We start from the raw sequence: 24,000 nt of genomic DNA, 5'->3' as shown, positions 1-24,000 counted from the left end.
CACTCCTGGTACATTTTGAATGGTGGAAGGAAACTGGAGGCCCCGGAGAAAGCCCACGCAGACATGGGGAAAACATACAATTTGCTTACAGACAGTGCAGGATTTGAACACCGGACCGGTCTCAGTCGCTGGCGCTGTAAAGCTGTTGTGCTAACTACTATCAATGCTTTTTATTCACCTTTGTTAGGTCTCCTCTTAGCCTTTTCTACTTCAGAGTAAACAATGCCAAGGTAAAACCATAACACAAGAGGACATGTGGTTACGGTGAGGAGGAAGTTTCAGAGTTTTATACGGGATTTTGTACAGAATAGTAGGTGCCTGGAAAGGGCTGTCAGAAATGTAGGATTCAGTTGCAGAGTGGGGTGTTGAGTCTCAGTGAGAACAGTTTATTCACCATTCTCTGATGTGTGATAGTGTTGAAAATTGAGGTAAAGTCAATGCACAACAGCCTGGCATAAGAGGCATCATTCTGTCAGCTGGTTAGAACTGAGGGGTAAGACTACAGCTTCATCTGCACACTGATTTAGACAATGGGCAAACTGGACTGAGTTAAATATTGCTGGAAGGTCTGATTTGATGTTTTCCATTACTTGTTGCTCAAAGTACTTCATGATGGTAGAGGTCAATGCCACTGGATAGTGGTCATTCAGTCTCTTGGATAAGTAGACTGCTACAGTGAGTTTTAAAGATGTTAAAGTTAAACTGAGGATGTTTTCCCATATTAGAATTACTGTGTAAATATGTGTGGTTAACATGAGTTTTGATGTTTACTTGCAGCTGACTGGAAGTACAGACATGCAGGGCTGATGGCCTTGTCAGCAATCGGAGAAGGTTGCCATCAGCAAATGGAGGGAATCCTCAATGAAATTGTGAATTTTGTCTTGCTCTTCCTTCAAGATCCAGTAAGTGAAACAAAATATATGTGTACTGCTTCCGCGACTGTGAAGTGAGTATCTTGTTAATACTGGCTGCTTGTGCGTAAGATTGCCCATTTGTTTGAAATATTGGTGTTGAGGTAACTGAGTCTCCACTGAGAAATTTAGTTCAGAAGACCAATACTGTACACAAATAATAAAAAATGCTTTGAGCATTTATGTAGAATTGGTGACTATTATAACAGCTCGAGCTCTTGGGGAGGGTTTAAAATTGCAAGGTAGGGAAATGGGAAGCAGAATGTAGGGTCAGATAATGGAGCAGTTGGTAGAAACGAAGATGCAATGTGCAGAAAAACTAGGTAGTTGATAAGGCATAAATACAGTGAGTGGTTGGGTTAGTGTAAGGATTATATTGAATGCAAGATGTATTATGAATAAGGGTGATGAACTTGGAGCCTGGATCAATCTGTGGAATTATGACGTTATGGCCATTACAGAGACTTGGCAGTTGCAAGGCAGGATTGGCGGTTTGATGTTCTGGGGTTTAGATGCTTCAAAAGTTAGGGAAGTAAAAATAGTCGGGGAATGGCATTTCTAATCAGGAATACTATCACAGCTGTTGAAAGGGAGAAATCGTTGACTGAGTCAGTCTGGGTAAAAGACAGAAACAAGAAACAGGGCAATCACTCCATTGGGAGAATTGTATAGACCCCCAAAGAGCCACCAGAACACCGAGGAGCAGAAAAGTAGACAGATTTTGTAAAGGAGCATAAATAACAGGGTTATTGTCACAGAAGACTTCAACTTCTCAATATCGATGCAAGGGTAGAATTTCTGGTGGTAAAAGGGAGAATATAAACCTGAACACAGAGGAAATAGGGGGAGGCCTGTAATGAATACTTTGTTTTGTTCACTGGGGAGGGGAGGGGTCTTTGCTGAATGTGAGGTTAGCATACAACAGGTAAATGTGCTGAATAATGTTGAAGTTGAGAAGAGGAAGTGTGGCTTCTTAAAAGCATTTGGAAAGACCAAATAGGACTGGATAAATCTCAATTTACTCCAGGAAGCGAAGGAAGAGATTGCTAGGGTGATGGTGACAGGCATGGTTCCAGACAATGGCAGTTCCCATATAATGCAAAGATTATAGGGAGAATCCAGGAAATTCTAGACCAAAGATTGTGTCAGTGGTTGGCAAACTGTTGCAGAGGAGCAAGGTGAGCTGCCACAATGTCTATCGCTCAGTAGCATTCACATCTACTCTGATGAAATGCTTTGAGATGTTGGTCATGGGCAGAATTAACACGTACCTCAGTAAAGGACTGGATCTACTTCAATTTGCATACCGTCACAATCGCTCCACAGCAGATAAAATGTCACTGGCTCTCCACTCAGCTCTGGATCACCTAGGCAACAGCAACTCATACATAGAGCTGCTGTTCATCAACTACAGCTCAACCTTTCACACCATTATTTCCTCAATGCAGGCCAACAAATTCCAAGCCCTGAGCCTTTGCACCCCCTTCTGTAGCTGAATTCTTAACTTGCTCATCGGAAGACCATAGTTGGTATGAATTGGAAACAACATCTCTTCACTGACGGGTAGGAGATCATCGTGGACATCTCGAAGAGGCAGTGTCTCAAGAAAGCAGCTTCTATCCTCAAGGACCCCCACCACCCATGCCATGCCCTCTTCCCTCTTCTACCATCAGGAAAAAAGTTAAAGGAGCTGAAGATAAGCACTCAGTGGTACAAGGACACCTTCTTCCCTTCCGCCATCATCGTTCTGAATGAACAGTGAATCATTGACATTACCTTTGTCTTTTTCTTTTACTTGCAGTATTTTTATTTACTTTATCTGGTTTAAATGTTTGCACTGTGACGCTGCCGCAAAACAAATTTTGTGACGTTTGTAACAATAAATTCTGTATAGGGACAGGTTTTGAGCATTTTGAGAAGCCTCGTCTAAGGGAAAGTCAGGATGACTTTACAAGGGGAAAGTCATACCTCATGATCATAATTTAAGACTTTAGCAAGTAACAACAAAATTTAAATTTAGATATACAGCACAGTAACAGGCCATTTCGGTCCACAAGTCCGTGTCGCCCAATTGATCTATACCTCCAGAATGTTTTGAACAGTGGGAGGAAACCAGAGCTGCCGCAACCCCCTCCCCCCACCTCCCGGGAAAACCCAAGCAGACACAGGGATAATGTACAAGCTCCTTACAGACAGCATGGGATTCCAATACTGGTCCCGATCGCTGGCGCTGTAAAGGCATTGTGCTGACTGCTGGCCAATGGTGCCACCCGAGTTGAAGGTAAGGCATTGGGTATGGTGTACATAGATTTTAGTAATGGGTTTGATAAGGTCCCCCACGGTAGGCTCATTTGGATTTAGAAAGTCATGAGGCGTGGTATACATGGAACATTGGCTGCGTGGATTTGGAATTGGCTAACCTGCAGAAGGTAAATATGGTAGAGATGGAGCACATTCTGCCTGGAGTTTAGTGGCTAATGGCATTTCACAGGGATCTATTTTGATAGCTCTATTTTCTGCTAATCATTTTTTTTTAATTACAAAGAGGAGGGCCAGTTGCTTTGCAGATGACATAACGGTGGGTGTTGTAGATAGTGCAGAGAGTGGTCATAGGGTGTAGCATATCAAGTCAATTTTATCATAATCGATTGCACAAGTGCAACTAGAAAAAAATGGTATTCTGCAGTCCTGGATTCAGACCCACATCTAAAATAAAACACATGTAGACAAACAATACATATGTAGGACAAGTATTCATATATATGCAAAAAAATTGTTGATAAATACGAGGGGCTCAGATGGTCAGTGAGAGCAGTTCCTTTGGTCATTCAGCATTCTCACTGCCTGTGGGAAGAATTTATTTATTAGCCTAATGGTGCTGGCACTGATGCACCTTTTTTGATGGGAGCAGCTGAAAGATGCTGTGTGTGGGATGGAAGGGGTCCTCAATGATTTTTCATGATCTCGTCAGACAGTGATCCCAGTAGATTACATCAGGGGAAGGAAGACTCCAGTGATCCCCTGTGCCACTCATGGACCTGTGGATTGACGTCTGATCTATTTCTCTGTAGAAATGTACCAATGTACCAAACTGATGCAGCCGGTTCGGACGCTTTCAACAGAGCTCCTGCAGGAGGATGACATGATGGTGGCCAGTAGCCTTACCTCCATCAGTTTTCTCAGGAAGTGCAGTCGCTGTTGCACCTTCTTGACGTGTGAGGAGATATTTTGTGTCCATGATAGGTCACTAATTAAGTGAAATCCAGGAATTTAGTTCTCTCCACTAATGGAGGGTGGTTGTTCCTGGTCCTCCAGAAGTCTACAATCATCCCTTTCATCTTGTCCACATTGAGACCCTGGTTGTTACTCTTGCTCCATAACATGAGATTTATCATCTCTTCTCTGTATTGTGAATCATCGTTGCTTGTGAGGCCCAACTACTGTTGTGTCATCTGAAAACTTAATGATACTATAGGACCTGGATTTGTTGATTCAGACATAGGTCAGTAGCATGAATTGGAGTGGGCTGAGCACACAGCCCTGAGGTGCGCCAGTGCTCAACATGATGGTACTCTACGTTCTGCTACCAACCTGGACAGACTTTGGTCTTTCCATTTGGGAATCCAGTTACAAAGAGGGTTGTTGAATCCCAGTGAAGACAGCTTCTCCACCAGACTCTGGGGAATGATTGTATTAAACACCAAGATGAAGTTGATGAACTGCAGCCTTGCATATGACGTGTCGTTCTCCTAGTGCGTCAGGACGGAATGAAAGGACATGGCTATAGCATCATCTCTGAACAATTTATTCTATTGGCAAATTGAAATGGATCCAGCGTCTTTGGGTGATGCCTTCCATCACCAGACGCTCAAAGCATTTCATTATAGTGGAGGTCAGGTCCACAAGGCGGTATTCATTCAAGGCGCTATTATTGTCACCCTCTTGGGTACTGGGATGATGGTGGCTGACTTGAACCCTGATGGAATGATGAGCTGCTGCAGTGAGATATTGAAGATGTCCATGAATACCTCTGTAAATTGGTCTGCACAGTCCTTCATTACCTCACCAGGTATGTTTTTTGGTCCAGCTATCTTGTGTGAGATCACCTTGGATTATGGTTCTTCTCATCTCAGTCATGTCTTAGCAGTGGCCATGTTCATCAGTGGACATGGAACTTCTCATCAAACCTTACATAGAAGATGTTTAGTCTGTCCGGAAGGGAGTGTTGTCTTTAACTTAATAGGTTGATTTGTGATCTGTTGATCCCTTGCCACATGCATCTCTTATCACTGGTGTAACACAGCTGTCTGTGGATCTTCTGTCCGTACCCGTGCTTTTCCTTCTGGATTGCATAGTTGAGTTCAGCCCTGGCTGATCTTAGTGCCATTCTCTCCCAGTGTGTTAATGCAAAATTGCAAGGTTAGCACCACAAGCTATTGTCAGGATGCAGAGATGTAGTTCAATTTAGAGAAAGTATGAAATGATGCACTTTGGAAGGATAAACTTGATAAATCACAGGATTCAGCATGTGGTGAGCCCAAGGGATCTTGTGGTCCAAGTTCAGAGATCCCTCAACATTGCCACACAAGTTGAAAGAGTAGTTGAGAAAGCTTATGGTGTGGTCAGGGGATTGAGTTGAAGACTTGTGAGGTAATGTTGTAGATTTATAAAATTGGTTAGACCACACTTCCATCAGGGCACCCACCAACTGAATGTCATTAAAATGGACTTTTGGATTTCTGTTAGCCTTCTCCCTGCCCACCCACCCCCCTTCCCCAATCTATCACCATGTCTCCTTTCTTCCAGCTCTGCATTCTGTGACAGAGTATATAGAAATGTTTTTCGGAGATAAATTGGGTAAGGTTTGTTCGAGTAGGTCACAAGGAAACACTTTAAAACAGATCTTATTTGAAATAGTGGAGCTATGGTAGACATAGTGGCTTCTCACACCTTTTTGCAAGAGCTTTGAAGAGTGCTCAAAAGATGTCACTAATGTATTATTGTTTATCAAAGGCAGCAGATGAAAGAGCAGGCTGGAGCCATTGGTGTCTGAAAGGAGAGTCTGCTGTTGTAAGAAGGTTATGTGGTTTTGTAAGCAGAGTCAAACAGGCTTTCTCTGTCTACACACACACACACACACACACACACACACACACACACACACACACACACACACACACACACACACACACACACACACACAAAGTTAGGTTAAGTGGGTAAATTCTTTGGCTTGGCTTCGCGGACAAAGATTTATGGAGGGGGTAAAAGTCCACGTCAGCTACAGGCTCGTTTGTGGCTGACAAGTCCGATGCGGGACAGGCAGACACGGTTGCAGCGGCTGCAGGGGAAAATTGGTTGGTTGGGGTTGGGTGTTGGGTTTTTCCTCCTTTGCCTTTTGTCAGTGAGGTGGGCTCTGCGGTCTTCTTCAAAGGAGGTTGCTGCCCGTCAAACTGTGAAGCGCCAAGATGCACGGTTTGAGGCGATATCAGCCCACTGGTGGTGGTCAATGTGGCAGGCACCAAGAGATTTCTTTAGGCAGTCCTTGTACCTTTTCTTTGGTGCACCTCTGTCACGGTGGCCAGTGGAGAGCTCGCCATATAACACGATCTTGGGAAGGCGATGGTCCTCCATTCTGGAGACGTGACCCACCCAGCGCAGCTGGATCTTCAGCAGCGTGGACTCGATGCTGTTGACCTCTGCCGTCTCGAGTACTTCGACGTTAGGGATGAAAGCGCTCCAATGGATGTTGAGGATGGAGCGGAGACAACGCTGGTGGAAGCGTTCTAGGAGCCGTAGGTGATGCCGGTAGAGGACCCATGATTCGGAGCCGAACAGGAGTGTGGGTATGACAACGGCTCTGTATACGCTTATCTTTGTGAGGTTTTTCAGTTGGTTGTTTTTCCAGACTCTTTTGTGTAGTCTTCCAAAGGCGCTATTTGCCTTGGCGAGTCTGTTGTCTATCTCGTTGTCGATCCTTGCATCTGATGAAATAGAGTTAAGTTAAGTTAAAGTGTGATTCTATTTTCATGTTTAAAGATAATTAAAAGCAACTTTTGTTTTAGTGACCATTTGTCTTGGTGAGTATCTATTGCTGCTGGGTTTTGGGGTCCTCTGGGCTCGTAACAATTCACAGACCCAATGCCCCTTCCCCAATCAATTCTCACCTTTCCTCTCTCCTGTCCTTCTATTCATATCCAATTAACACATTTTTCTGCCTTTTGTTTCCTTCTCCCAAACCTTTTAATTCTAGTGTCTGCCTGCTTTTAACTCTTACCCTGAAGAAGGCTCAGCCCGAAACTTCAATTATATGCCTTCAGTGGATGCTGCATGACCTGCCAAGTTCCTCCAGCATTTCTGTTTTTTCTACAATCACAGCATCTGCAGACTTGCATGTTTCAGACCACACTGTAGTATTGAGTTCAATTTTAGTCTCCTCTTGTCAGGAAGGATGTGGAAGGTATAGAGAGGGTGCATTTCCCAGGATATTGCCTGAATTGGAGAACCTGTCTTGTGGAGAAAGGTTGACTAAGCCAGGACATTTCTCTTTGGAAAGGCAAAGAATAAGTGATGATTTAATAGAGATGTATAAGGTTATGAGGGACTTGGATATGGTGGATAGCCAGTACCTTTTTCATGAGGGGACAATAGTAAATTTGTTTAAGGTGAGTGAAAGAAAGTGTAGGGGAGGTGTCAGGTATAAGTTTATTAAACAGAGTGGTGGGTGCCTGAAATGAATTGTTGGGGGTGGTAGTGGAGTCTGGTACAATAGAAACATTTAAAAGAAAAATGGAGGGTTATGGTCTGTGAAGTTGGGATGGGTTTGAATAATGGAGTATTTTTATGTGAATCGGCACAGTATCTTGGGCCTTTTTTGTGCTTTACTGTTCTGTGTTCTATATCTGTTGAGAAATTGGTGAAAGTTGTGACTGAGGCTCCAATAGCTCAGTGTAAACCAAGAATTGAGAGTTCATTCCTTGCTGGGGTTTAATTGAAGAATTTCATGTATGTTACATTCTAAATGTATTATTACATGACAATAATGGAACCTATACCATTACCACATTAATTATTTCCACATGTATTGGTTTTATCTAACTTAGATTATTCTATAAATTGTAATTCCTGGTTCTTGTGTGCTGGATTTGAAATATAATATATAATTTTTATTTTAGCACCCTAGAGTGAGATATGCAGCATGTAATGCCATTGGTCAGATGGCCACAGATTTTGCACCAACGTTTCAGAGAAAATTTCACGATAAGGTAAGCACCTTCTATCCAATTATCTTGTACTTTAACATTTCCCTAAGTAAAGGGAATTAAATGGTACTGGGTTGGTTTGATAAGCAATCTGGTAATGCTGTGATTCAGTTCATGCGTTTGAATTTCACTTTGGCTGCTATAAATTAAAATTGGATGACTATCTCTGAATAAATAGCCAGTGCTAGTAAAGATTGCCATGAAACAACCAGATTTTTTTAAAATCATGATCCATTTGTCATTCAATGCATTCAACTAATTGCTCTATTATCCTTGCCCATGCCAGTCCAATCTTGCAACTGTCCAGTTAATTCTTAACTGGCATCTGAAGTGATCCAACAAACCAACTGTTTAAGAGCTGTTTAAATATAGGCAATAAATGTTGTCTTGTCAAAAGGTTCCATGTTCTATGAATGAATAGCTTGGGCTAAAACAAGCATGGGTCATGATTATCCAGTACAATAGTTTATCATAAATTTTACATTTGTAATTGATTCAATTCTGTGTGGTCCAGGAATGTGTAGAAATCCATATATAATAAACATATGTACATTGAGCAATCTGTGAGACAATGAACTCATTATCATCATCTTCAAAAAATCAGAAAACAAAAGGGCATGGACAGTGTGTAGTTTTCATAATTGTTTGTTTCATACAGGTAATTTCAGAGCTCCTGCAAACAATGGAAGATCAGGCCAATCCACGAGTTCAAGCTCACGCTGCTGCTGCTCTCATTAACTTCACTGAAGATTGCCCCAAATCGCTGTTACTCCCATATCTGGATAATCTTGTCAACCACTTGCATGTTATCATGGTGGCTAAATTACAGGAGGTAACTTGCTTTCAGTTCTTCAGTTGTTGTGTTTTAAAATAGAAATGTAAATGTCAACTGGTTATACAAATTGGGGGGGGAAAGTTAGCAAAAACAATATTTTTATTTCTGAGGTCGGAATAAAGAAGAAGATTTGTGGAATCTTGAAAGTGTGTTTTCACTGAAAAGTCACTGTTGGTGCTTATCAATGACTTGGCTGAACAAGTGAAAATAGAAGTCCATCTTCTGTCACTAATGTTTGACATGTGCACACAATATCTAGCTTACAAAATTTGGGTCATTTCATGTTAAATTCAAGTACATTGTTCGCTTTGTCTGATGTCTACATGCATATTACACCAAAATATTTGGCATCCAAGGTCACGAAGTTGGGAGGGGCAACATGGTAAGTAAATGGGACCAGGTACACAATGCAAAAGTATACAGATAGTCCCTGATTTACGATGGTCCTACTTGTGATTTTTCAAAGTTACGATGGTTTGAATCCATACTGTACTTCGAATTTTGGCTAGACTGTGATGTTCAGTGTCTTCTGACATCAATCCCTACACTGATCCCACTGCTCCTCTCTCTCAACACCACCGTGTCAGTCCCCACACAGATCCCACTGCTCTGCTCTCTCACCACAGTCCTGTGTCAGTCCCCACACTGATCCCATTGCCCTGCTCTCTCACCACAGGCCTGTGTCAGTTCCTACACTAAACCCACTATCCTTTTTTTGATTTATAATATTTTCACCTTATCATGGGAGTGCAGGAATATAACCCCAGATATTCCTGTACTTGTTAATGCATTAGGCATTACTGCGAGAGAGGAGATGATGTTTCAGTCAGCCCTTTCTGGAGAAACTGTCAGTTTCTTCATTATACCTTGGGAATAATCAATTACCCACAGTCAGTAGACTAATTCCCAAACCATATAGGGTTTTTATTGAGAGAACTCCAGGCTGAAGGGTGATAATGTTCCATATAACCATATATAACCATTTACGGAGCGGAAACAGGCCATGTTGGCCTTTCAAGTCCGCACCGATTCATTGATTTTGTGCGCCCTCTTCAGGCATTGGTCCGGTAGATCTTCATTCAATAACGATGGACGAATTCAATGCAGGTGGAATCAGTCATAGAAATGTTTGTTAACAGGTCCAATCTTGACTTGGGCCTGTACCCCATCAGCATCTGCACTGAACTGCGTGTAGCTGTAGTTTGTGTAAACAAGATTGATTGAAGTGGGTTTTCAATCGCTTGTTTTAGAGTTAAATTGTGATGGAATACAAATAAATCAACTTTTGCTTTAAAGTTTAAATTAATTAGAAGTGGCTCAGTTTGTGAAGGTCATCCACACTTTTGGTGCCTCTTTTGAATCATTTCCCTGACCAGTATATTGCAGGGTCAAAATCACTTCCAACTTTGAAAGCATGCAATTATGTAATACTCTTACTAGGTTTAAGTCGAGGAATGGAGTCTCAGCCTCACTTCCAAACCCCAGCTTCACCCACCAAAGGAAGAAATCCACCATATTTTCTATTAGTCTACGTTCGTCTTATTGACTAAAGCACCAGATGGACAAAAACTGGCAAAGAGAGTGGTATAGTTTAACTCAGCCAATTAAATGTTCATACTTGGATCAGTGGTTAAAATGATAATGATTTAATAGGTACATAGCAGGGTTAAAATCAGCACCAGGACATTGAGGGTGAGAATTTTTTGCACAAATGGCAAACATCGAACTTGCCTCAAAATGTCAAATAAAAGCTTCATGGCTGTGTTGGGCAAATTTTTTTATTCTTTGTTATCATGCGCAGTAGTATTAAGGATGAATTGGTCGACAGTGAATGGCAGAAGAGGTTTCAGAAGCTTACTGGCTTCCTTCTGCTTCAAAGTGATCAGGGCAGGCAGCAAGAAACTTGTGTTCATGTATTCACTGCTCTCCTTGCTGTAAAATTCCTGTAGACCCCTATGCTTTCAATGCTTTCTTATTGTAGCTCATCCAGAAAGGAACCAAACTGGTACTGGAGCAGGTTGTTACCTCCATTGCTTCTGTAGCCGACACTGCAGAGGAGAAATTTGTCCCATATTATGACCTGTTCATGCCGTCACTGAAGCACATTGTGGAAAATGGAGTACAGAAAGAGCTCCGACTTCTGAGGGGGAAAACAATCGAATGCATCAGCCTAATAGGCCTTGCTGTTGGTAAAGACAAGGTAACACCATTTACTAAATTATACAGGGAGTTTCTGGCTTAATAGGGTGTTCCATTTTTAATGATTGTGTGATTTGCAGTTTATGCAAGACGCCTCAGATGTGATGCAGTTGCTTCTAAAGACTCAAACCGATTCCACTGAACTGGAGGATGACGATCCCCAGGTATGTTGTCCTGAACGGCCTTCTGATCACAACAGGAAGTTATTTGTAAATCCTGTTGGCCACAGCAAAACGTTCAGTTTTTTAATTATTTTTAGTGTCGTTTCTATGTTGAAAGTTGAACTGAGAAGTTCAGGTTGCCTGTTTGGTGCAGCATTGAACGAATCCTGCAACGTCTTTTGAATTTGATGTTAACTTGATATTCTTTCTACTGTGTCAAGCTGTTGTTCTGCTGAAGAATAGTTGTCCTGGATATATTTCTCAATTGCATTTCTATAGGGAATAAAGGAGAGAAATGGTGATCATGGACTCATTAGTCATAAAAACTGGCAAGGAATTCTGTGAACAAGAATGAGAATCCTGGATGGTATGTTACCTCCCGGATGCCTGAGCCACATCTATCGAGCCTACAGCATTCTTAAAGCAGCCTGATGTCGTGATACATGTTTGTACCAATGTTGTATGTAGGATATGGGGTGAGATCCTGCAGAAGGAATATGGAGAGTTTGGGCATAGCTTAAAAATTAGAACTTCAAGTTTTTAATACATGCATACAAGATGATAACAGGCCCTTTTGGCCCACAAGTCCATGCTGCCCAATTATACACAATTAACTTACAACTCCTGCTATGTTTTTGAGTGGTGATTGTTGGTTTTAAGTCATCTCTGGATTACTACCAGGGCTACCTACGTACCAGTGGAAGTAGGAATAAGAGGATGGAGCACATGGACTCAAGGCTGAGCAGTTGGTGCAGGAAAGGGGATGGGGGTGGGGGGTGGGGCAAGGTTTCAGACGTGTAAACAATTAGGATCAGTGGTGAGTTGAATAAGAGAGGCTGGTTATGCCTGATGTGTTAGATTTGTCCAGGAGCTTTAAACTAGTCTTATTGCTCTGCCCTCCTGTCTTTGATTCTTCTGCTACAGGAAACAGACTGTCTATTCATCTTATTTTTTTCCCCTTATTATTTTATAACTTCAATAAGATCCCCTCTCGACCTCCTAGTTTTTTTTTCAATCTCCGCACAATAACTCCCTCAATTCTGAGAACAATTTTGTAAACCTCTTCTCTCCCTATTTCCAAATTTATGGTATACCTCTTTCTAGCTGTGCAATCAAAACTGCACACAATATTCCCAATGGGGCCTCATCACTTCAACATGACATCCCAACACTTCTATTCAATGCCTTAACTGATGAAGGCAAGCATCGGGACTCTCTTTGCTACTGTATACCTGTGCTACCTTAAGAGCTACAGTAAAACTCTGATTATCCGAAATAACCAGGCCTTTGTTGGATAGATGTTTTTTTTTGGGAGAACTGGTCATATTTTAAAAACAGCCCAGACACAACAGCAAATCACTTGTAACAGTGTTTAAATAACAACAAACAAGGGAAGGCTTTTTGAGCATTAAAATAATGTTCTCACCAAAAAAATGCTGGCCACCACCGCTGATCACCGATACCTCTCCACCAAGGTCCCACTGCTGTCAGGAGACTGACGGTCCCTGCTGTTGCTGGGAGGCCGCTCTCCTTGATGATGCCAGGACAAGGGATTCTTTCGACCACTTGTGGCTGGGAGATGGGCACACAATTTGAGAGGGAGATTTCTAGAGAAAAGTTAATAGGGGAAGGTAGAAAAGAAATGGAAATAGAAAGGGAAGGGAGTTAACCAAAACGAAGTAAATCGTTGTTCTAATTTCATGTTGGGTGAATTTTTTTTATCTGTCAGGTCAATTTGGCTCAAAAAAAACCTTTTAGATAAATGAGGATTTCTGATTTGTTTCGGATGTCATTTATCCGAAATTTTAAACATTTTTCGGAAAAATGAGGATTTCAGAGAATCCGATTTCAGATAATAGGAGTTGTATTGTATGTACCTCTTCCTCTAGGTCCTTCTGCTTCATAAAACTCTAAGGAACTGCCATCAACAGAGTCAATTCCTCCTGGTTTGATTAACCCAAATGCCGCACCCCACACTTCTGATTTGAGCTGCATCTGCCGTTCCTTCTCCCAATTTTCTAGATCCCATTGCAAACCTAGGTAACCCCAACCACTCTACCTCCTTTCCCCATCACATTTCCCTATTTCTGTAAAGCCCAACACCAACCAACCAATTTTCCCTTGCAACCACTGCAACCGTGTCTGCCTGTCCCGCATCGGACTTGTCAGTCACAAACGAGCCTGCAGCTGACATGGACATTACCCCTCCATAAATCTTCGTCCGCGAAGCCAAGCCAAAGAAAGAAGATATCCAATTAACACCTTTTGTTGGTCTTGATTCCTCTCCCATTGTTTGAATTCTGAGATTCCTGCTTCTGGCTTCTGCTTATACCTTGAAGAAGGGCTCAGGCCTGAAATGTTGGCAATATATCTTTGACTCCTATAGATGCTGAAAAGACCGGCTGAATTCCTCCAACATTTTGGTGTGTTTACTACAATCACAGCGACTGCAGACTTTCATGTTTCACTCCACTTTCTTCACTGTCTACCATAGCACATCTTTTGTCACCAGCAAACATCATTGTGCAAATCATTTATGTATATTACAGAAAGCAATGCTCTTAGTACTGAACCCTGAGACACTCCACTGGTCACTGTCCTCCAGCCTGAAAACCTCCTCATGCAGCTCCTCTTTGACTCTTATCACTGCCAATTTTTTGTTCATCCAGTTGGCTTATTGGCCTCTTGTCCTGTGTTCCCTATCCCTCCATACCAACTCACCAAGTGAGATCGAATCATACAATTTACTACAGCCTATATGCACAACATCAACTGCCCTCATCTATCTTCTTAGTCACCTCTTCAAAAATATTTACCAAATTTGTGAAATTATTTCCCATGCACAAATCCATGCTGCCTCTCCATAATTTTCCCTTGCAATCTAAATGCTGATGGATTCTCTCTTCATAATCCTTTCCAACACTGACTACTGCTATCAGACTAACTGATCTTTATGACCCTTGTTAAACAATGGTATATTGTTATTACTTCCTATGGACTGTGCGAGACTGGCTTAGTTCTTCTGGCATTCCTTTGTTTTTCTACAGTCTCAGCATCTGCAGACATTCATGTTTTACTCCAACAATTTCCTTCCTGCCTTTCCACGATTAGTGTAGTGGTTAACACAACACCAGCAACCAGGTTTCTAATATGGCACTGTCTGCAAGGAATTTGTATGTTCTCCCCATGCCTGTGTGGGTTTCTGCCAGGTGCTCCGATTTCCTCTCAACCTTCAAAAACGTACTAAGGTTATAGGTCAATTTGGTGTGATTCGGCAACCCAGGCTCGTGGCCGTAAGGGCCTGTTACTGTGCTGTATGCCTAAATTCAAAATGAAAAAATGTAAAATATTCTGGGATGCACTTAGTCTGGACCTGGAAATTTAACCTTGTTGAAGCAATCTATGACTTGGAGCACCTCTTCACGGGTGATGCAGACATACCCTTGACTCTCATTATTCACCTCCTTCTGCTTATCCAGCTCTTCAGTAAACATATTTACAAATAATTCACTTAAGATCTTGTCCATTTCCTTTACACATAGATATGCCACTTGACCTCAAGGGCACCAATTATTTTCCAGGTGATCCCTTTTGTTCTTAATATGCTTGAGAACAATGCTTAAAATATTTTTGAATTCTCTGACACTGCCTGTTGAAACCACATCAAATTCTCTTGGCTCTTCACTATGTTCTTTCATTCCTTGTACTCAAGGGATTCCCTTGAATCTATCAAAATTTGAAAAATAATTACATTCTCTTGCCGATCTGTCCCTTGTTACCCTGGCTCCTTTACCTTGCTATTCCTACCCTTTATTCTACCATGAACATTTTTGTTCTGGACCTTCCTTATCACCCTCTTAAATGTAACCCATTTGGCAGTCATGCTTTTACTCAAGCATTTGCATCCTCAATCAGAGTTTATTGTCATGAACGTGTCACAAAATTTGATGTTTTACACCAGAATTACAGGTGCAAATGTTGCTATCAATTACATTAAAAAAAATACATATTGGGCTCAAAAAGAAGAGAAACTTGAGAAATCTGACAGCAGAGGGGAAGAAGCTGTTTTGTGCAGCTGGGTCTTCAGGCCCCTGTACCTCATTCCCGATGGTAGCAGTGAGATGTGGGCATGGCCTGCGTAGTGAAGGTCCTTGAGGATTGAGGCTGCTTTCTTACCACCTCTTGTAGAAGTCCTCGATGGAGTGGTCTGATTCCCATGATAGTACTGACTGAGTTCACAACTGTAGACTTTTCCTGCCCTGTGCATTGGCACCTCCATACCAGACAGTGATGCAACCAGTCAGAATGCTCTCCACAGAATACCTGTAGAAATTTGTAAGAGAGTTTCGTGACATGTCAAATCTCCTCAAACTCCTCATGAAGTACAGCTGTTGATAGGCCTTCTCTGTGATTGCATCGATATAGAAGCCTCAGGACAGATCTTCAGCGGTGATACCCAAGAATTTGAGATTCATAACCCTTTCCACTGCTGACCCCTTGATAAGGAGTGGTTCATGTTTTCCTGATTTTCTCCTCCTGAAGTCCACAATCAGCTTCTTAGTTTTGCTAAATTTGAATGCATGGTTGTGACACCACTCAACTAGTTGATCTATCTCTCTCCTGTACGCTTCCTCATTGTCATTTGTGATTCTATCGACGATTGTGGTGTCATGGGCAAATTTGTAGATGGAACTTGAATTTTGCCTAGCCACACTGTCACGGATGTAGAGAGAATTGAGCAGAGGATAAGCACAAATACAGTCAACTATTGCTTACTCCAGTTTAGGATTCTCACTTGAGCACCAATATTATCCTTTTCCATGACTATATAAAAGCCAATAGAATTGTGGTCACTGGTCCCAAATATCTGTTAACTGATCAGATTCATTTCCCACTACAATGTCCAATATTTCCCCTTGCCCAGAGGCTTATCCATGTTACTGGAGAAAATTCTCCTGGATACATTTAAGAAAATTCATTCCATCCATTTCTCTAACACAGTGGTTCTCAACCTTTTTCTTTCCACTCACATACCACCTTAAGTAGTCTAATACCATAGATGCTCTGTGGTTAGTAAAGGATTATTTAAGGTGGTATGTAAGTGGGGGGAGAAAAGGTTGAGAACCTTAGCATCCCAATTAATGTTGGGCAGGTTGAAATCACCAATAATAACAGCCCTGCAATTTTTATAGACCTCTGCAATCTCTACATATTTGATCTACTAACTCCGGGTGACTGGTGGCGTCTAGGTTGCTGATTTCCACCCACATTGCCTCACCTAGTTTTCAAGCAATAACCTCTCTTGCTCACGGAACTGGTATTTGTGTCGGCACTGAAGGCAAGAATCGAGGCCGCCGCCGTCTACCCTTCGCCCGGACCGGGGCCGCTGCTGCTCTCCCTGTGCCTGGACTGGGGCCGCCGCCTCCCACTCCCTGCCCGTATCGGGGCCTCCGCCTGCCTCACTCGACCGAGGCTGGGGCCGCCGTCTACCCCTTGCTCCTGCCCGTATCGGGGCCGCCGCCGTCTACCCTTCGCCCGGACCGGGGCCGGGGCCGCTGCTGCTCTCCCTGTGCCCGGACTGGGGCCGCCCTGCAAATATAAATAAAAGTAAAACATGAAAGTCTGCAGACACCGTGATGAGCAGGAAAGGGCTTTGGCAAATACTAGAGCGCATCGGATGTCCCCCAAAGTTCCTCAACATGATTATCCAACTGCACGAAAACCAACAAGGTCGGGTCAGATACAGCAATGAGCTCTCTGAACCCTTCTCCATTAACAATGGCGTGAAGCAAGGCTGTGTTCTCGCATCAACCCTCTTTTCAATCTTCTTCAGCATGATGCTGAACCAAGCCATGAAAGACCCCAACAATGAAGACGCTGTTTACATCCGGTACCGCACGGATGGCAGTCTCTTCAATCTGAGGCGCCTGCAAGCTCACACCAAGACACAAGAGAAACTTGTCCGTGAACTACTCTTTGCAGACGATGCCGCTTTAGTTGCCCATTCAGAGCCAGCTCTTCAGCGCTTGACGTCCTGCTTTGCGGAAACTGCCAAAATGTTTGGCCTGTAAGTCAGCCTGAAGAAAACTGAGGTCCTCCATCAGCCAGCTCCCCACCATGATTACCAGCCCCCCCACATCTCCATCGGGCACACAAAACTCAAAACGGTCAACCAGTTTACCTATCTCGGCTGCACCATTTCATCAGATGCAAGGATCGACAATGAGATAGACAACAGACTCGCCAAGGCAAATAGCGCCTTTGGAAGACTACACAAAAGAGTCTGGAAAAACAACCAACTGAAAAACCTCACAAAGATAAGCGTATACAGAGCCGTTGTCATACCCACACTCCTGTTCGGCTCCGAATCATGGGTCCTCTACCGGCACCACCTACGGCTCCTAGAACGCTTCCACCAGCGTTGTCTCCGCTCCATCCTCAACATCCATTGGAGCGCTTACATCCCTAACGTCGAAGTACTCGAGATGGCAGAGGTCGACAGCATCGAGTCCACGCTGCTGAAGATCCAGCTGCGCTGGATGGGTCACGTCTCCAGAATGGAGGACCATCGCCTTCCCAAGATCGTGTTATATGGCGAGCTCTCCACTGGCCACCGTGACAGAGGTCCACCAAAGAAAAGGTACAAGGACTGCCTAAAGAAATCTCTTGGTGCCTGCCACATTGACCACCGCCAGTGGGCTGATAACGCCTCAAACCGTGCATCTTGGCGCCTCACAGTTTGGCGGGCAGCAACCTCCTTTGAAGAAGACCGCAGAGCCCACCTCACTGACAAAAGGCAAAGGAGGAAAAACCCAACACCCAACCCTAACCAACCAATTTTCCCCTGCAACCGCTGCAATCGTGTCTGCCTGTCCCGCATCGGACTTGTCAGCCACAAACGAGCCTGCAGCTGACGTGGACTTTTTACCCCCTCCATAAATCTTCGTCCGCGAAGCCAAGCCAAAGAGAAGAGAGAAGGCAAGAAGGGCTTCTGAAGGGCCTCAGGAACAGAAGGCTTTCTGATTGTGATGGAGCTTTAGATCTGGAGCTCGGGTTACCAAGGGATCAAACAGGGAGCACTGGAGGTGAACCAATGGATGCTCAGTGTCTCTGAAAGGACTTGTTACTCTTTCCCTCCTACTTTGAGGGGCACCAGGTAATATCAATGCCAACTCTGTCTCAAGGCGATGGGAAATTTTGTGTAATTTTACATTTTATTACAATAAAGGAATTTTGAAACTTGATTTTTACTTTGATTAATATTTGATTAATTTCTTTCCCACTATCACACAATACATTACCTGGAACATTTAAGCTACTTTTGTCCTCCTTCAACCACATCTCTATTATGGCTACTATACTCATTTTTCTGTACCTATTCATGCTCTAAGCTCATCTACTTTCCCCATTTGCCTTGCATTTAAAATAAACACTGGAAAGTTTACCTACAAACCTTGACACGTCCTCCACCATCCTGTTCTGCTTCACCGCACTTCCTTTGCCTTCCTTGCTATTCTAAAACATTTCAGTCCCTTCTGTCCATCTTGGATCCCAGCCCCCAATTGTTGTCTTGTATCTGTGTCCTCTAGTTTCTAAAATGCTCTCACACCCATAATGAAAACTACATTTTAATTTCCTTATTCTATCAGGCACTTGGAAGCAGGTTTCCATGTTTGGGGGTGGGGGGTGTTCACTGTCGGCTGAACAGGTGAGGTGTTTGTTGGGTAGAATGGTGGAGTTGTCTGTGCTATAACAAGAATTCCTTGACATTTTTTAGTGAGCCCTTTCATAAAAACATCTTCAGAATAGAATGAACATAAGTTAATTTCACCATGCCATGACCTCACATTAATGTGAGTAGAGTTGCTGATGCACAAGTTCTGCAGCAACAAGAAGCCAATTAAAGGAAATTCATCTTAAAACCAAAATTTCAAATCTGTAATCAACTAAATGATATGGCTTTATAAATGTATTTTTCTTCAGAAATAAACTTCAATAAGATTGGTGTACAGATAATGCAGGGCATTGGTTTACAATGAAGCATTGACACTAAAATTCCTGCTTTTTTTTTCTGAATCTGCATGTGTAATTGTGAGAATATCGGTTTATTTTTTGTGTTCCTGTTGTGGATCTGATCTGATTAAAGGCAAGTAAAATTGAAGATTTGAAACTCATCATGATTCAAGACGTATCTTTTTCCAGATTTCTTACATGATTTCTGCTTGGGCAAGAATGTGCAAGATCCTTGGGAAGGAATTCCAACAGTATCTACCTGTTGTCATGGGACCATTGATGAAGACTGCTTCAATTAAACCTGAAGTGGCTCTCCTGGACAGTAAGTATACATGATACATCTCCCTGTTATCTTGCATCCCAAATATGTTTCAAGCTCTGTTCAAAGCATGCTATATCCAATTAATCATGGTTTCCAAGTTCTTCATGTGCATTAAATCCTAATTCTACAATCTATTTGAAATATTTAGCACTTTCTGAAATGAATCAGAATTAAATTGAATGTTTCCAAGCTTCACTTGGCCCTTGTATAGTGAATAATAACACAGGACCTGGGTGAAGACATTTGCTGGTGATCTAAAGGGTTACTCGTTGATGCTGTGTGATTCAATGTTCATACATCGGGGTCAATTCTAATTTTTTGCTTCCTTGCTCCTGTTCTGTGATCTACATCATATGGTGGATTAGGGGTGGAAACTTGCGTCTGCACATGTTTTGGGGATTGATCATATTAAATGCCAAGGTTAAGTTGATGAACAGCTGTTTGGCATGAGGTCTCACTCTCCAGGTGGGTCAGGGCAGAATAATGTGTGCAGTTTTAGTTACTGAGCAATAGTAAGGACATTTCATAGTTGGAAAGCATACAGAAGAGATTTCTGAAGTTGCTGCCAGAATTAGGAAAGTTGAGTCATCACGAGACTGGAAAAACTAGGCATCCTGTGTTAAGAGGTTGAGAAGAGATCTCATCTTCAGCTTGGCATTTAATATGAGGAGGAAATGCTGGGGTTCATTTGCTTAAAATTAACTTTCACACTTTTCACATTCAATTTAGCGACACCTGGGTCTTTTCCTACAAAGTTGCTTCTCTTTAGGGAGTACGGAACAGGCTCACAGGCCCAACTTATTCACATTAACTAATTGCCATCTTGCTTCAGGCAGAAGTCCCGCTTGCCTGCATTTGGCCCATGCCCAATCATGTTGTCATTCAAGAGTTTCTTAAAGGAAAGTACTGTACCTTCCTCCACCCCTTAAGCAGTTTGTGCCACATGCCCACCACATAGAAACTATCCCATGTGTCCCTTCCAAGTCCAGCCACTCAACTTAAAGTTATACCTTCTCATCTTTGATTTTCCTCCTCTCAGGGATAGACCTATCATTTTTCACCTCATGCCCATCATGATTTTGTTGACCTCAATGAGATCTCTTCTCAGCCTCTTAACACAGGATGCCTAGTTTTTCCAGTCTCGTGATGACTCAACTTTCCTAATTCTGGCAGCAACTTCAGAAATCTCTTCTGTATGCTTTCCAACTATGTAATGTCCTTACTATTGCTCAGTAACCAAAACTGCACACATTATTCTGCCCTGACCCACCTGGAGAGTGAGACCTCATGCCAAACAGCTGTTCATCAACTTCAGCTTGGCATTTAATATGATCATTCTCCAAAACTGGCGGAGAAGCTGTCCTCTCTGGGACTCAACACTCCTCTCTGTAAAAGGATTCTGGACTTCGCAATGGAAAGATCACAATCTGTCTGGGTTGTCAGCAGAACATCAAGCGCCATGATGCTGAGCACTGGAACACCTCTGGGCGCCACTCCTTTTAACACTACTGACCCACAACTGCAATGTCAGATCCAGCTCCAACAGAGTAATCAAGTTTGCAATGACACAACGGTAGTTTGCCTTATCAGCAACAAAGATGAGTCGCACTACAAAGGAGGTGCAAAATCTCATGATATGTTGTGAGAATAACAACCCAAGTCTCAGTGTGAACAAGCCAAAGGAGATGATTGCTGACTCAGGAGGATCAGGGACGACCACCCTCTACTGCACATTACGAGCTCAGTAGTGGAGAGAATAAAGAACTCCAAGTTCTTCGGAGTCAACTTGATAGTGATCTATCCTGGTCACGCAACATCTCCTCACTTGTCAGGAAAGTCCAACAGCAATTGCACTTACTGAGAAGACTGAGGCAGGCAAGGCTACCAGCTTTTTACAGGAGCTCTATCGAGAGCATCTTGGCTCTGGCTGTATCATAGTGTGGTAGAGTTGCTGTAGAGCATTGGATCGGAGGTCATTCCACAGGACCATAAGAGTGGCGGAGAGGATCGCTGGGGTCTCCCCAATCCCCCCACCCCATCGCCTTGATCTACTGGGATCGTTGTTTGAAAAGGGTGTGAAGAATCATTGAAGATCCCTATATTCCCTCACATAGAATCTTTCAGGTACTCCCTTTATTAGGAAACAGATGCAAGAATATCAGAGCCAGAACCACCAGGATGAGAAAAAGCATCTTCCCACGGACAGTAAGATTGCTGAGTGACTGAAATGAACTGCTCATACAATTCCTCATATACTGTGTAATTTATTAAGTAATATTTATTTATTTTTATGTATGCATATATATACTACAAATGTATCATTTATCTCTGTGTTGTGTCAGAATGTGTGCTTGGATGTTTTGGCACCGAGGAACATGGAACACTGTCTCTTCGGGTTGTACTTGTACAATCAGATGATAATAAACTTGAACCTGAAGTCTTGCCTCACCAGTCTTGACTTCAACATGATGTCCCGCCCAGCTTCCCGACGACATCCTGCTGCTGCTCTTCTCCTACGCCGATGCCCAGGCCCTCGGCCGCCTGTCGCAGGTCTGCAGGAGGTTCCAGCGCCTCATCAGCAGGGATACGGTGTGGAGGAGCATCGCCAAACTCTCCCTCAACACCGGCCTCACCCGCCATGGCAGAGACGCGTTCTTGCTGTCTTTGGCAGAGCATTTCCCATACCAAGCTGTGATGCATCTGGACAGGATACCTTTCAAGGTACATCTATAAAAATTAGTAAAAGACATTGGCGGCATGCTGAATTTCCTCGTGCTTCTGAAGGTGTTGGGGTGCTTTATTGGTTATAACATCAAAGTGTTTGGACCAGGGGAGGAGTCACGTGATGGAGTAGTGGCCGGACGGTGAACTCCAGCCCTCTCCAGAAAAGTCGGGAAAAACAAAGGAAAACACAAAGGCACAGAAATAAAAGTTACAGAAAAGTGAGTATAAAGGTGGAAAGAAGATGGCGACAAAAAAAGAAAAATCGAAAGCAACGATAAGAAGAGAGGAAGAGAAGACAAAGGAGGAAAAAGATGAAGGCCTTACCTGTCCGAAGAGGCCCGCTGCGGAGAGAGAAACCCGCTCCCTCAGGTCGGTAAATAATGGTCTACAAAAATGGCTCGCAGCGCCGATTAAAAGTGCGCAACCGCGCATGCGCGATGCGAATGAAAAAGAACACACCGACGGGAGGGGGGACCAGCTGGGGAGTCGATCTCCACAGCCGGCAACGACAGCTGCAGAACACCTGCAGCAAGAAGAGACCATAGAAGACAATAGAAACAAGAAAGAAGAGGAGGAAAGGGCACCAAAGAAACAACAGATGGCCAACCCAGAGGAAGAAGAAGAGGAAGAGGAAGAGTACAGTGAAATAGAAGAAGAAAAGAAAGGCAAGGTAAAGGATATACTTGCTCTTATTAAATGATACATGGAGTTATTTAAAGAATGGCAAACACAGGAATTTAAGGATTTAAGAAAAAGAATAAACAACACAGAAGAGAAAATAAATAAAATGGAGATGACCTTAACAGAAATGGGAAAGAAAATGGACAAGATGGAAGAGCGGGCAGTAGCAGCAGAAATGGAGGTAGAAGACTTAAAAAAGAAATTGGAGAAATCTAATAAAAAAACTAAAGAGACACAAGAACTACTAGCTCAAAAAATAGATACAATGGAAAACCATAACAGAAGAAATAACATAAAGATAGTGGGCCTTAAGGAAGATGAAGAAGGCAAGAATATGAGGGAGTTTATAAAAGAGTGGATCCCTAAGACCCTAAGATGTCCAGAACTACAGCAAGAAATGGAAATAGAAAGGGCACATAGAGTATTGGCCTCTAAACCACAACCACAACAAAAACCAAGATCTATTGTAGTAAAATTCCTAAGATATACTACAAGAGAAAAGGTACTGGAGAAGACAATGGAAAAAGTAAGAGAGGGCAACAAACCACTGGAGTATAAAGGGCAAAAAATCTTCATTTATCCAGATATAAGTTTTGAACTCCTAAAGAAGAGAAAAGAGTTCAATACAGCAAAGGCGATTTCATGGAAGAAAGGGTATAAATTTATACTAAAGCATCCAGCGGTATTGAAAATATTTATTCCAGGACAACAAAACAGACTATTCTCGGATCCAGAAGAAGCACGAAAATTTGCAGAACAATTACAAAAATAGACTGAGGGAGGAAGACGGGTAATGAGAGTTAAAATGATCACGATTGATATGTATGTGGGTAAAGACAAAAATAGACTGAGGGATGAAGACGGGTAATGAGAGTAAAAATGATCACGATTG

The 24,000-nt window shown here is 42.7% G+C and overlaps 1 protein-coding gene across 7 annotated transcripts in view; it reads left to right on the top strand.

Moving 5' to 3' along the window:
• Positions 1 to 24,000, top strand: part of LOC138750708 (importin-5-like) — a 144,065-nt gene that overhangs the window by 74,393 nt on the left and 45,672 nt on the right. For all 7 annotated transcript variants that reach the window (XM_069912778.1, XM_069912782.1, XM_069912777.1 and 4 more), the window contains 6 exons: positions 778 to 902; positions 8,087 to 8,176; positions 8,832 to 9,005; positions 10,990 to 11,208; positions 11,288 to 11,371; positions 19,571 to 19,703. In XM_069912778.1, coding sequence (XP_069768879.1) covers positions 778 to 902; positions 8,087 to 8,176; positions 8,832 to 9,005; positions 10,990 to 11,208; positions 11,288 to 11,371; positions 19,571 to 19,703 — 825 coding nt within the window. The remainder of the gene's footprint in view (positions 1 to 777; positions 903 to 8,086; positions 8,177 to 8,831; positions 9,006 to 10,989; positions 11,209 to 11,287; positions 11,372 to 19,570; positions 19,704 to 24,000) is intronic.

Source organism: Narcine bancroftii, unplaced genomic scaffold, assembly GCF_036971445.1.
Source record: "Narcine bancroftii isolate sNarBan1 unplaced genomic scaffold, sNarBan1.hap1 Scaffold_235, whole genome shotgun sequence".
Lineage (NCBI taxonomy): Eukaryota > Metazoa > Chordata > Chondrichthyes > Torpediniformes > Narcinidae > Narcine > Narcine bancroftii.
The sequence above is the reverse complement of the archived record's forward strand: the minus strand, read 5'-3'. Positions and strand labels throughout refer to the sequence as shown.